The sequence below is a fragment of the Cheilinus undulatus genome, linkage group 5 (genome assembly GCF_018320785.1).
Source record: "Cheilinus undulatus linkage group 5, ASM1832078v1, whole genome shotgun sequence".
Taxonomy (NCBI): Eukaryota; Metazoa; Chordata; class Actinopteri; order Labriformes; family Labridae; genus Cheilinus; species Cheilinus undulatus.
In genome coordinates this window covers 24,322,472-24,338,137 of record NC_054869.1, presented here as the reverse complement: position 1 = coordinate 24,338,137, position 15,666 = coordinate 24,322,472, and the positions used below count along the sequence as shown (strand labels likewise).

General features: G+C 38.4%; 1 protein-coding gene across 1 annotated transcript in view; it reads right to left on the bottom strand.

The window, feature by feature from the left end:
- The window catches only part of LOC121509581 (protein unc-13 homolog B-like), a 260,714-nt gene that overhangs the window by 210,561 nt on the left and 34,487 nt on the right, over positions 1–15,666 (bottom strand). The window contains exon 3 of the mRNA XM_041787044.1: positions 4,323–4,422. Coding sequence (XP_041642978.1) covers positions 4,323–4,422 — 100 coding nt within the window. The remainder of the gene's footprint in view (positions 1–4,322; positions 4,423–15,666) is intronic.

The following is a 15,666-nucleotide window of genomic DNA, read 5'->3' as shown; positions in this document are numbered from 1 at the left end:
TGTTGAGTGAGCATATGTGTTATACAGGGGTTGTGACGTAATGACACGGAATGGGTGAGGGTACAGGGAGGGGGTAAACTGAAGCGAAAGGTGCAACAATTTTAGATTTTATAGAAAATCTGTAAAGATTTATGATTTTTCATAGCACAAGTTTTGAGACAATACACCCAATAAGTCTTCTCAGAGATATCAAGGGCATTTGGAGCAACAGTGTGGCGTGCAAATCGAGAAGGACAGACACACTGCCAATTACAGTAGTAAGATATCTTACAACAGATTATGTTAAACTTTGGTGGAACCTGTTTCTTGCAATGCTGCTCATTTGGGCTAAATTCATTCAGCCCAGAGGCCACTGACCTTTGACCAGTGACACAGCTGTAGCATTACACACGGTAGAGATATTACGGTTACTGACTGAGGAAAAATAATTTAGGAAACAGTATATTTAATTCAACACTGTTTAGAAACACAGCAATTTTCAATATGTGCTAGCAAATTTTAATGAAATATATGTACATTCTAATCAATCTGAGAGAAATTTTGCCCTACCTGAAGAATTCAACCCAGGTTATCTTATTTAGCCCAGGTTTAATATAATGGTGCATTTCCCTATGCCATTACAACCTAAATCAACAAGACTCGACTCAACTCAGCTTTGGTACCAGACAATTCATCGTCCATTACAGAACATACTTGATTATGCCTTCTCAACATAGGTGGGGTCATCATAGCACAACTGAAACTGCCCATGATGTCACAGCAATCACAACGTCACATTTCAGTCTGCTTAATCTGAACCTCTCCAGAGGTGATTGCATAAAAGTACCAGGTATGATCCCCAGTGGGAATTAAACAGAGTAGAACGGAGATCAGTCAAGCTTGTATCATAGAAGTGATAAACACTATAAATGACTTAATGAACAACCCAATGTTTGTCCATAGATGAGACAGGGATACTAGAGACTGTTTAAGTCTTATGGTAGTCCATTTAGAAGTCAGGGAGCAAGGCTTCATTTTTTTGCTTTCTTAGACAGAGCAAAAGCAGCTATAAAAATTAAGATTACAACAATCAGTCCATTTGTGCCAAGGCTATTACATTAGTCCTTTATGCCTATTTCTGTGATTTTTTTTTTATTCTGGTTGCATTCCTCATTACCAACAAGAGCTCACCCTGTTCCTGAAAACATTTCCCCCCCAAATAAGTCCCAGTAAGTAAAGTGGGATCTCTACAACAGCTACATCTGTGCATCTTCTCCCACATGGAATAAAACCAGTCTGGACAATTCATTAGATTTATCACTGACTCATCCACTTATCCGAGCTCGACATGTAATTTCACTTTCTATCCACCCTACCTGCTCCAAGCACAAATTCCCATTTAGCAGCCTGTGCCAGCCAGACAGACTGGAGTCCCACAAGTGGTTGACACTCATTTTCAATTTCAGGAGGCCTATTAGAGCTGGCTAGAACGTCGGCAACCCATTCCTGGTCTGTTTTCATCTGACGGCCGATAAACACTTCAAGCTTCAAATTCTCTCTGCATTTGTTATAATATATCCTAAGAGAAAAGGCTGCAGATGCTAAAATAAGCCCCATGGAGCTAAAAGGTCAAAGCAAGAGCAGGACTGTACTGAAACTAAAGCCATATTAGTAAAACAGAGTTTGTGCTGTAAGATGTATTTTGGTTCTTGGACATTTCATTTCCATTTTGTGAAAATTTAATGAAGGATGGAGTCGACGGAATTCAGTGGCTTCATCACTGATTAATGAAGAAGTAATACACAGCCAAAGCCATCTGAAAAAATCATCAGGCTTGAAACTTGTCATTCACAAAAAGAACTAAAATGCAAAAAGTTTAAAGAAATGTAAATGAAAGCATTAGTTAGAGAATAATAAAAAAGCATTACATGATATTAGAAGAACGGCACAGTCAAGCTGAAAAGAGATGAAGAATGTTTTCATTTATTAAAGAGACTTTAGGTGTATGAAGGGTTAATTACAAAGTAAGTAAATACATTTTGTGTAAAATAACTATCCAGAAATGTCACTAGAAATAATGTGTTTTCAAACTGTTGCCAGTGACTCCTTTTTCAGAGATGAAGTAGGATGAATGTATTATTTTGTTAGTTGATGCTTACATGTAGTGGAAATGCTTGGGAAACAACCTAGTATATGAAACAATTTTGAATAAATAGGTTGTTTAAGCTATCGTTTACTCAACAAAGGTTAGGTAAAATCTCTCCTAGAGATGCTGAGGTATAGATGCATGTTTGTAATGCTAAAGTAATGTCATCTGATACTTATTTCTCTTCTTCTTTTGTTCTTTAAGTGGATGTATTGGTATTTTGAAGTTGGGTTGTATATCCTCCTGAGTCCTGAGCTTTTGTTTGGAATGCATTTTTAGTTTTTTTTCACTTATTTGGGATCAGTAGGACCTGGCAGATTTAAAACCTTAGCCTTGTCTTTGAACAGGGAGTAGTTTATACCAAAAAATGATATCTGCATATGAGGACAACAGACTCATGTTACTGTACAACACACAAAAATATAACTGTTTAAAATGTTGTAATTTCCATACATTTTGAATGTGTTTCAGCCAGTTGAGTGGGCCGTTCAGTCAATAATACATGGTGTCAGTCATTCAGAGATGTGTGGTGTTGCCCTTGTCTGATAATGGGTTGCAAGAACTTGTTTAGCCAAGCTATGAACTCAATTTCCACTAAAAGTTCTGGAGATCCTGGAAAAATCCTTTTAAAATAAGAAGAGTACCAAAAACATTAAAAAAAAACAACCTTAATTCCCTAAAATATATAACCTTGCAAAGCAGATGGATTTGCCTGTTTCCATGTTTCTCAGTGGTCAGTCCATCTCTGAACAGATTGGGCCCTGTTAGAAAGTGACAGGACCAATCAGGATTAAGAGCCAGTACCTTCAGGTGCGGCGGAGTTGTGCCATAAACAAGCAGCGACAAGAGGCTGGTGCAATAATGGCAGAAGAGATTAGTGTGAATGCTGCTATAGCGTCAGTTTTATCAGAACTTGACATTTCTTCATTAAAAGACGAACAAAGAACAGCATTGAGTACATTTTTTTGGCAGAAATGATGTTTTGCCCCTCTCCTGACTAGATTCAGTAAGAGTCTAATTGTCACGTTTTGTTGCTCTGATTGGCCCATAAAGATGTGTGACAGACAGAGCGTTCATCCAATCACCTTCTGAGTTTTTTTTTCAATGGCTCTGCCCTTTCCCAAAGACCATCTAAGGGTGTCAGGTTATAAAACATGTAAGATATAACTGGAAATTTCTGAGAAAATTCAAAAATCCCTTGAATAAAGTACGACAAAATGTCCTCAAACACCCACCAAACATGTGTTTGTTTTTCTGAAATAGCCTAAAGATTTATATTCAATGTTCACCAATAATTCCATGAAAATCCCTGAAAACCAAAGAAATAACCTCAAATTTCCATGAAATTTCTGGAAAATTTCAAAGGAAATTACCCACTCAAATTTCAAATCAAATTGTAAGATTAACAAATAAATCCCTGAAAATCTCATGAAAGTAAGGACGTTCCCAAGTGTCTATTTCCCAGCTCAGCTAAACGCCCATTTAAATTTGTTTAACCAACTAATCTAAATAGGAGAAAATACTTAGAAATAGTCAAATTCATCACCAAGTCACTGAGTCAGCGGGTACGATGTGAGCCTGATATGCTGTGTAGAGTGTGGCTAACATTAGCAGCTAGCTCTGCCAGCCTTTGTATCTCTTTGCAGATTAATATTGTGTTTTGATATGTGGCCTCTTTTCACTTTAGTAGAGTAGTTATTAGGGGGAATAACTCTCGAAAGCCATGCATACAACTTTCTTTCCATTTTCAATATGCAACTCAGACTCAGAGCAGCAGCTGCCCTGACAGAAAAAAATTCCAAACTGGAAATTACAAAGCTAACAAAGATCCTTCTGGAACTTAAAAGTTTTTGGCTTGGGAGCTAGTGAAAAGATGCTTCACTGAGAGCTGTTAAAATACTGTTTAAATGCACAGTTTGAGTCAGAGTTAGACAGGACATAAACTAGATGTAGGCAGTCATATTCAGTACAGGAGGATTAGTTTAAACATTTCTGAATAGGCCTGAATTGCTTTACTTTTATGACTTTGTTGTAGAAAAGACACATTTTCCACTCATATATGTTGTTACCAAAATTAAAAATAGAATAAATTTTGTTCAGTCTCACTATGGACCCAAATCTCATGAGCTAAGTGTGTCATCACGCCCCCGTAATTCATACTTTCTGTAGCAAAGAAAATCATTTAGATGATACTCACAACATGAAGTCTTGTTCCCAACATGGCTGGTCCCCTCGGACTGTGATGGTGGTACTCTTCACATTTTGCACCTTTAAAGTCACGTAGGCATTGAACTTGTCTGAGAAAAGAAAAATAATTAGAATTAGATTATGCACTGAAACTAAACTGTTTGGCTGATTCTTTATTCATTATAATGTTTAAGGTCTCATCTCAGGAAATGGCTGGTTTTATGGGAACATGTTTCCATTTCTGTGAAACATTTTTCTATTAACAATAAAAGTTCATGACTCATTGGAAAAAGACCCATAACACAAAATAAACAGAGTTTTATTTATGTTCTGTCTTGTTTACCATATTGAGGTTAAGAGTTCAGTTTCAATTACTGATTGAACTACCAGGGAAATATAAATTGTCTCTCTGCATTAAAATGAATAGTCATTATTTGTCTTCCAGTAAAGCATCTCCAGAGCGCATGAAGAGATGAAAGGACGATAACAAAGACATTAATCTGAGCCACAGGGATCAGACGAACAACCAAATACTACACAGATGACAGACAGTGTTTATGTAGTACAGTCATATAAAGAACTTAATAAACTATTCCTACCTAGCTGCAGACAAAAAAAACCCAATTTAATCCAGTGCAGGACATTTTGATGCTCCCTCTAAATCACCAAAGGGTGCAATCACTATAAACCACAGTGGACAGAATATTCATGCAGAAGTGTCAGACAGAATTGATCAAGCGCAGGTCGATCACAGACAATCAGCATCTGAGTCATAACTCATCAGAAAGAGTCTAAAAAAGGATGAACATGTCTTCACCAATGCACAATAGGATCAACATGTAGATCCAACTCCATGTGTGACAAATCGATGTAGACAGGTCTATGCGCAGAGAGATGAGAAACTGTGACTCCAGCAATAAAACGAGTGGATTTTTCTACACTGTCAAACCTGAGATTAGGAAGACACATAATGAATAACCTTTCTTCAAACATGTGCTCATTTCTTCTTATTGTACTGAAACAATCAAAATGTGAAGTGAATAAAGTATGAAAAAAAACTTTGTCATGTTTGAGCATACATTTTGTAATTTTTCTATTACATTTATAAAAGAAAAAAACTGTTCTCCCTGGTTTCTTACTTTACTTTTTTTGCCCAAGGTATACTTAAGGTCCAAAACCTTAAGGAACACTATCCATATCAATACAAAAATGACTCTTTAAAACAGGTTACAGTATCTTTAGTTGTTGTGGTATTTTATACAGCTGTACAAAATACCACGCCACACTAAGACTTGCCTCAAGCAAAACCAGTGTGCCTTACCACACCATCTGAGAAACACTGTTTTACTCGATCCACTGCCATGTCTACTATAAACGCATTAACAACACCAAATATAAAGTACTGTGCAGACCCCATTAGACCTGAGGGCCCCATTGAGCGAGAAAGAGGACTGACACAGCGCGCATGGAAAAAATTCTGTTGAAAACATAATAAAGATGCACCTTTAGGGCTGAGTAAGGGGTGAATGTGACGAGTGAGTATGGCCTAGGGCACTGGTTCTTGACTGGAGGGTCAAAACCCAAAAGTGGGTCACAGTGCTGTTTTCAATGGGTCACAAATACTGTATATGCCAGGGGAAAAATTGTCACAATTCTATGAATGGCTTTAAAAAAAATCTGCAGTTGGGGCGCAGGTGACCGAGTGGTTAAGGCACGCACCCCATGTACGCGGACGGCCCGGGTTCGAATCCGGCCTGAGGCCCTTTACCGCATGTCTTTCCCCCGCTCTCATCCCTGTTTCCAACTCTATCCACTGTCCTCCTCTGTCAAATAAAGGCATAAAAATGCCCAAAATAAATCTTAAAAAAAAAAAAAAAAATCTGCAGTTTAGGTTTTTGATAGCAGAAAAGAAACAAAAAAAGTGCTTGATGTTTTTTTTTTTTAATTATTCAGGAATTTTTATCACACATTTTCTCTGCACACTGTAAGAATTTTCCCAAAATTCTGTCAGCATTTCACCAGACATTTTTGGTAATATTTTTGGGACTTGTCCTGTGGATGTAAAGATATTTCACGAGGAAACCTTTTGGAGATTTTCATCATTAATTATTTTTCTACAGGACGTTTCGAAGAACCTTTCAGCAGTCCTCTCCAGGATGTGTCCAGGAATATTTCAGGAATCCTCACTGAAAACATTAGGGATTTTTTGGGAACATTCTCGTAAACTTCATGGAATTTTAACTGGAATGTGTCTCAGAAGCTATTAAACATCTTCGATAATTCTTTTCCCAGAAACTTTGGGGTGTTTTCTTCAGTCTTTGTTTTGTTATGTCCTGTGCTGTCTGAGGTCCAAACAACATTTTAATTTACTAAATAAATGTGGTTGGGAAAAAAAGAGGAAATCTGGGTCGCGATGGCTCATAATGAAGTTGGTAATGGGTCATGAGGCTAGACCAGTTGAGAACCACTGGCCTAGAGAACCGTCTTGGGAGGTAATGGGGTTGCCATGAGCCGCATGCTGTGGATGTCCTGAGGGCCCAAAAACTGCCAGTAATCTTTGGGCATGTCACCAAGGATGAAAAAGCTGCTGTTGAGCTTGACCTTTGCTCTACACGTGTTGAGCTTGACTCTGCCCCACCGGGTCGGGTCCCACGAGGAATACTTAGCATCTTATATACACATGACTGTATCTTAAAAAAAATGAAGAGAATTGTGAAAAAGTTCATATGCACCAACTAATATGCATAGTTTTGTTTGCCTTTCAGAAATCCTAACTGCCTTAAAGTGTACAAACAAGAGAAATATTAAAGGAAGCCAGAGTCACTGTCAAACTTTTTTCTCCAAAAACTAGCATTGAAAAAATATATTATGTAAAACTAGGGGTGCAGAACAAAAAGCTTATTTCAAAAACACAATTTAACAACTCTGTTTTAGGCAGAAGCAGGTGGAAAAAGACAGCAATGAGGAAGAAAGTGGACACCATTTCTCACATAATAACTGCAGTGACCCTTTTTAATGAACCCTCATTTACGAGACACTGTCTCTATGAATTAAAGCCCCGAACAAGGAACATTTGTTTCCATGAAAAGCCACTTCAGACAGAGAACCTGTGTCTCATTATATTTTCCATCACACCCTCATGACTGTTACTTCAAGAACTATATGACCCCTCCTATTCTTCTCTATGGCACTGGTCTATTGTAAGCTTTGATTGAGGTTTAATACAGTCATATAATTCATGGCAAGGCTACATGTGCTCACTTATAAGAGATCAACCAGTGCAAAGAATTTTAAACATTTTTTCTTTCTGGAAGCTTCTCCCTGGTCTAATGGTTGTAGGGATCTTGTATTTCAATTATTACGTCAATTTAACGTGATCTTCTTTTACTAACACTGCACAGTACACCCCTGTTCTGTAACATTTCATTCACACTTGAAATGATGTTAGAGCCTGGTTACATATTTTTTTATTTTTACCTACATTTTAATTTACTTTTCTATTACTATTGTTTCAATATTTAAAGGTTGCTGCTACTACTATAATTAGCAGCATGTCGGTCTGTCTGTCTTGATTTACGGACCTCACCGTTGCTTTAACTGCAATTGATACCTCTCATAAGATTTTTCTGGGTGTACTGGTTAGAAATTGGTACCATGAAAAATGACAATCAAACACATCTAGATTTTCTATACAATCCCAAAATGTTGCGCCGAGTCATCATTCAGGGGACTTCTCCTGAGTTCTTTTTGGAGTTGGATGTAGGAGCTGGGAATGAAGTCACACCAGAGTTGAATGTTTTCCATTTGCTACGAGCTCATAAGAGTGAGTAACAGAGCCAGAAAACAACTGGACTTTGTTGAAACACACCCACAGGGACACTCAATGGATGAGATGATATACCTGCTTCACAATCCCTGATCAAAGGAAGCTCTCTTTAAAGCACTTCTTCATGCTCATAGTAAACAAGATAATACAGGAGATGTGTCGCACATTGCTATTAGAATCATTCACTGAGAAATCACGGTTTAATTGCTGTTTTGTCCACTTTAGTCATTGGTAATACCTAACATTTTTGAATACGGGTCCTTCCAAGTGCAGCCAGCATCACACGGCAGGTGAGCCATGTGATACTTCCACCTCCACAAAAAAACGCCTGCACTCAAACTTTGTAAATAAGTCAAAAAGCATAGCTTTAATGCTCCTCTAATTGTGTAGTTGGCCTATCACCACACCTACACACCGGTGCGAAGAGATGCTGAGCCATTATGCAGTTGAAAACAACCCTTTAATGCAAACTGGCTTATTGTATTAAGCACTGAATGATGAAAACAGTAACAGTAACAGTATGGCGTTAATAGAGTAAAGATTAGTGTACTGTCTGCGAGAGTTGATAGAAGTGTGTTACAGTTTTCATGGCGCTCAAACTTTCCAGAGATCAGGAAAAATTCCACCTCTGTATGACTTTAAAAAAAATTATGTGTAAATAAGGTTGGTAAATATTATCTTGATGCTGCTATTATTAAGCTATAAGCTGGGGTTAAATCAGGTCAAAACTTCCAGCCACTTTTTTTATCCATGTGTTGCACCGGTACACATGACAAGGATGAGGTTGTTTTCTTAGGGTTTCCTTCATTCAGAGAGAAAACTTAGTCAGGGTGGTGGAGCATTTTAATATTGCCTTTAATTAAACACTCTGTTATTCTGAATATTAAACATGGATTGTCAGAAACTGTGTGGGATGCAGGTGGGATTGGACACAACTGTTGCTGGTGTGGGTGGGAGTGAATGACGCACTGTGGGAGCAGGCGGTAATGGTCTGAAGTCCAGTAGGAGCGCACAGGAGCTGGGTTAAGAAAAGACTCCTGCGCAGGGCTCTAGTCTGCGTAATCATCGAATACCACCTGCACTTTGATAACACTTGTTTTGTTATTAACCTGTTGCATATATTTAGAGAGAGAGAGAGGGATCAGGTAAGACAGACTGCAAGGATATAGATGTTTGATGACCTTCTTCTGAAAGGCATAAATTTAGTTAATGAAAAGTAAAAATGATCCCCATGTGAAAATCGTGTATGCTACTTTTACTTCTATGTTTTGCGCCATGTGCCTTGTTAATTTCGGAGCCATTATTTATAAACCCTTTTAATAAAACTACCTTTTTACTTGTATAAATCAGAGGCAGAATTAATATGCTATTTGTGCCACTACAAATGACTGATTACAGGCAGACAGTAAAAATAATTTCATGCTAATAGATGTGACAATAGCAAAAAGACTGGTGTTAGCAGAGAGTCACTTTAGCTCACGTAAGCAATCAGTGTTTTTCCCTGACACCTTTCAAGATCAGCACGGGTTAACTGTTCTACAAGAAAGCACTAGCTTTGATATAAATTGACTATAAAATGTAAGCCAACTTCAGCCTTAAAGTTTGGCTTTACTGTCCTTGACTTTAACAACTCTGTCGTAACAGTATGGGTCAATGTAGTCGATCTAAGATGGCAGAGTACTGTCTGAATCAGCTTAATTTTAAGTCCTTAGTCTAAAATGATGGCTGTTGTGGGACTGGTCCTGGTTAGTCTGTGAGCAGTTTAGGATGTGAAAGACTTGAGCCGCGAATGCTTTATTACAACAAATTTTGTGCCAAAGCATTGATATTTCCAAGACCAGATTTTGCCTCCCATTTTTGAAAGGCTTTAAACAGGCAGACTCAGAGGCTTGAGCCTGTTTTTGGGGAGGGAAAAAGAAAAGATCAGTTTTGTTCTGTTTTTTTTTTAAACATATGACCTACAGTAAGTACTGATATTCAAACATCATTTCCCTCTCTTTTTTAATTTAAATTTGTCATGAAAAGTTAAGAGACAACAGATTTTGTTTGTAACCTTAAGCAGAGAAAGGTTATACGTAAACTATTTTGCTTAATATCAGCACAGGATTTAGCCTCTGGTTATGAATATGGTTATGTTTGGGTGAAATAGCCTGTGAATTATTCTTAGTCTCATCTTCTTACAAAGGGCAAAACTGATTTGTGTGTGTGAATGTCCTGGTTTCCAACTGGGTCATTCAATAAAGTGAGGAGTGGGTTTGAGGAACTCTTCACTTGATCCCTGTTTGATTAACAATTTCATGCCCATCTCCTCTGAAAGCCCGTATACATAATACTGAGTGTATGCAGAGTTAGTGTGGTGCTTTTTGCCCTACATTTCTGTATTTTCAATCTTATGGACTTTATTCAAGAGGAGTCTGACTGCAAACAGCAGATCTCGAACACCCCATGTTTCAGATCACCACAGTGAGACACCACTTCTGTGAAATACCACCTCTGTGAGATACCACCACTTATGGAGCTATTATTCTTGCAAAAGTATTTGCAAATTCGTACAAAGATCTGTGCACAAATCCACTAATGGGTGTACAGATCTGCAAATGCATGTAAAGATCTGCAAATGTGTGCAAAGTTTTGCAAATTTGTACAAAGATCCACAAATGAGTGCACTAATCTGTAAATATATAGACCAATTTGTAATTGTGGACTTAGTTCATTTTGGTTCAGAATCTTCCTCTCAACTGGCTGTCATACACATGTGACTTTTGCAACACTTGTACCGCGCACGATTTGTACTCAGATCCGTAAGCGTGTACTTAGATCTGTAAGCGTAAAGGCTGGGTCTGTTGCCCTCAGCACAGGCTCACAGGCAAGGCTGCCTTTCTCATCACATCGGCATCACACAGGAGGCAGCAGTTAAGACTCAGTAATGGCTCTATATAATGTCATTGTGAAAGGAGAAATGTTATCATATTATAGTGTTATTGTTATTATTCATATTTTCATTGAAAGAGTGAAGAAAATAATGACTTCCTTATCTCCAAAATCGTATCACAGCGGTGGTTGAATTGCCATCGCTACCAGACAGAGGTTCATTGTGTTGTATTTAACAGAAATCCCCATTATGACGCTGTATGAGCCGGGTGATGTTAGATAAGGGAAAGGGAAAGTTAATCAGTTTTGCAAGGATACCCTAAATGGCACAGACCATTGTTGACATTTAAGTCACATCACATCATCATTAAATCACGCTATCAGTGGATGTGTTGATGAAGTGACTAAGTGGTAGTGTCAAGGAATGTTCCAACACTCACCTACAGTCATGAACTCTGGGTTATGACCAAAAGAATGAGACTGCAGGTTCAAGGGGTCAAAATGAGATTCCCCAGGAGGGGGGCTCTGGGCTCAGCCTTAGAGATAGGTTGAGAAGCTTGGACATCTGGAGGGGTCTCGAAGGGGCCACTGCTCCTTGAAAGAAGTCAGTTGAGGTGGTTTGGGAATCTGATCTGGATGCCCCCTGGTTGCCTCCCTGTGGAGGTCTTCCAGGCACATGGAACTGGGAGGAGACCCCTTGGCAGACCACAGAAATCTACGGATTTTAAATCCCATCTGGCCTGGGAGCGCCTCAGAGTCCCTCAGGAGGAACTGGAAAACATTGCTTGGGTGAAGGATGTTTAGGTTAACTTATTTCCCCTGCTGCCACCAAGACCCAACCTCAGATAAGTGGAAGAAGATGGCTGGGAGTGATGGCTGGATGGATGGATGGATGGATGGATGGATGGATGGAGACACAGACAGATCAAAAATTAAGGATTTGGTTAAAATAGTAGAAATGTGTTTTTTCTTGATATGTCCTCTTTAACTGAAGATTGCACAAGGCGATATGAAATGTTGAGAAATATATAATTTAAAAGTAATATGCCCATTTTATAATTTCAGGCCAACTTTCAAAAAAGTTGCAATACCAGCATAAAAGACTGGAAAACTGTTAAATGAGAGGCCAGAGAGGCTGAGTCTGATCTAAGGTATTCGCCAATTTGAGAAATATTGGGATGAAAAAATGCAAGTTTCAGTGATTTTGAAAAGCTTACAGAGTGTTGAAAAAGCAATGCTTCAGTGTTAAACATGACCCTGTCCCTGCCTTTTTACACGCGTGGTGGGTTTTAGATTTGATGGGCATGTAATTTGCAAATAATACATTCTTTACAGCTTGAACATTGTATATGTTGTCTTTGTGCTGTTTTCATTAAATATGGCATTTTAATGTTGTAATATCATCCCATTTTTTCCATTTAAATTTTATACAGTGTCCTAACTTTTTCTGAAACGTGGTTGTATCAGGGTATTCATCAAAACTTAGAAATTGCATATTTTTTCCTGAAATGTCAAGAAAGGCAGAGAAAATGTCAGGTGTAAATGTGCCCTGTATGTGTGACAGTGGCGGTGAAAGGGTTAATAAGAAATAATCCATCATCCAGTTAAGGGGGTTGCCAGATCTGTGATTAAGGGGACGGGGGGACTGGCGGGGTGCAGACAGCTCCATTTACTGCCTAAGCTCACAGGCGGAGGACAAAAATAGGCAGAAATACACAAACTGAACAAGCCACAAAATGAAGCAAAAAATTCCTACAGTGGTCAAAATAATTTTTGAAAAACAACAGAAAGAGTCAGCATCTAAATTTAGCATCCATTCACTTCGACATCATTAGGGTTGCCAAGAGAGATTTCTTAATGACACTTTGTAGACTCTCAGGAATGCTTGGTTACACACAAACACACAAACAGACCTCCAGTAGTGGAGAACATATCCCATCATGCAGCAGGCTCCTCTTGGGGAGCAGTCTGCGTCATTTATAATTAAGTGGTGATGACTTATGAAAATAAATAAGTTATATTCAGTTACACATGGACGTGTGTAGAGCGGCCAGATGAGATGACATTTACTCTGATGTCTACAGTAATGAATACTCTGTCAGGGGGAGAGGAGAGGGGGAGGATGAGCTGAGGAGAGTGTATTTGGTGGATAAAAGGAGCTGAGGGAGATTTTAAACTACTATTAAATCTTTTTTGTGACATGAGTGCAAACAGACAGGATGTTCTCTCTTTATTTCAACCAGTATTAAAGCCAACATCAACTGTGTTTTCATGAAATGTCCACCTGCCTGAGTAGATTTTCTGATTGCTATTTCTGCAATTGTCAATATTTTTAAGTCAAAGCTTTGAGAAACTTCAATTTTTAAAAATCTCTACACCTTCTGCTTTCACATATAGTTATACAGGACAAACACACTTTGTGGCATCAGGGGAAAAATAAAAAATTATAAAATCTAAGATCTTGTTGTCCAAATCATCTGTTTTAGTGTTTGATTGTTTCTAAATTAAAAGCAATGTGATTGTATTAAAAGCACAATCAAATTGTTGCTGACATACAGTGCTTAACAAATCTATCAGACCACCACCCAAAGTAAGGTTTATGCCACAGCTGCCCTAAATTAACAGCATTGGTAATTACCAAAATCATTTTTTATGTTTCTGCAATGGTTAATACACCAATATGTAGAAGCTCTTTAACCCAAATGATATTTTTAATGCTAAAATATCATTATTATAACCTGACATGGAAAGCTTCAATAGGAAACAATTGAGAAAAGGCAGAGGCTTTGAAAAAAAAATTGGAGTGTGATTGAGTGAACGTTCTGTCTGTCTTATCTCTACGGGCCAATCAGAGCAACAAAACACGTGACGTAGCAGCTATCAAGCTGCACGTGCGCAGCTACTGAGGAATTACACGAAACATAGCGACTACAGACATGTCAGTAGTCAACTTGTGTTGTCAAGTTCTGATAAAACTGATGCTTTAGCAGCATCCACACTAATCTCTTCCTCCATAACTGCACCAGCTCTTGCTGCTGCTTGTTTATGTCATGACTCTGCTGAGCCTGAGAGTACTGCCCCTCGTTGCTGATTGGTCCTGTCACTTTCTAACCGGGCCCAAACAGTTCAGATGGGAGCGTTGCAAGATGGATTCGCCAGTGAGAAACAAGGAAACGGGCGTATCCATCTGCTTTGCAAGGTTATAATTATTATTGTTATCCATGAATTTTCAAATTTACTGATTTACAAAAAAACTGGAAAAATAGTAAAGCACATTATTATTTCTTGATTAAAATGTCAAATTATAGTTATTTACTTGCATTACTGAACATAAAAATGAGTTTTAGTGGTTGAATGTTATGCTTGATTCATTTCTGACTTCTCAGAGAAGTCCAGTGAGCCGGCTCAAATTTGGGTATAAAAAGGTGAATTCAGTTTGAAATTCCTCATTCCTATTCAAAATGGTAAAATGTGGAGAGCTCACTGAAAATGAAAGAGTCCGTATTAAAGCACTTCATGATGCTGGATGGTCTCTGAGACAAATAGGGAAAGAAAGTGTTCTCACAGTGTGGTCAAGTATGCTTTGGAGTCAACTGCTGAGACTGGTACTTACAAAATGCGCCAAGGAAGAGACAGGAAACCAAAGTTAACTGAAGCAGATGTCAGACACCTCAAGATTTGAGTACTAGAGACAGAAGGAAGACCACTGCTGATCTTCAGGCAGAGATGAATGCTTCTAGATCAGAGTCTGAGAAAGTCTCCAGAATGACCATAAGCAGACGACTGACAGAACAAGGCTTGAAGGGAAGAATAGCTGCTAAAAAGCCATTATTGAGGCCTGCAAACATCCAGAAACGCCTCAGATTTGCCAGGGAGCACAAACACTGGAATGCTGATGACTGGAAGAAGGTACTCTGGACGGATGAGCCCAAATTTGAACTCTTGGGTCAGCATGGTCGTGTTTATGTCCGCAGAAAAGCTGGAGAACGTTTTGATGCCAGATGTATTGCGCCCACAGTGAAACACGGTGGAGATTCCATTATGGTATGGGGTTCAATTTGTGGATACAAACAACATCCAAACAACATCTTAGTGCATCATGGAATCCCTTCTGGACTGAATCTGATTGGTCGTAGGTTCATATACCAACAAGACAATGACCCCAAGCATACTTCAAAGCTAAGCAGAGACTATTTGACCAAGAAAAAGGCATCTGGAGTACTGGAACTGATGGACTGGCCAAGTCAAAGTCCGGATTTGAATCCTATTGAACAAATTTGGGATTTAGTAGATTCAAAGACTGAACAAAAGAGACTGTGGAAAAGTACATAAAAACAATGCTTGTTTGTTATTTGCCAAACAAATAACAATAACATTTTTAGTTTTAAACAAGTTTTTGAAAGATTTCTAAAATATTTGTTTTCTCGTTTTTATGACAGGTGGTCTAATAAATTAAGCATTGTACGCTCAGATAGCCTTCAGACAGCGCTGCTCTTTTCACATTAAAGTCCCTATAAAGTGATAGAAAAATCCCTATTTTAGGTTTGTTGTATGACAGGCCACTGTGTTGTGAACCACCAGGCCAAATTTCAGTCATGAACATCATCTCTAAATTTATAAAATTAAGCTTAAAAATCATAAAAATGAGGCAATAAAA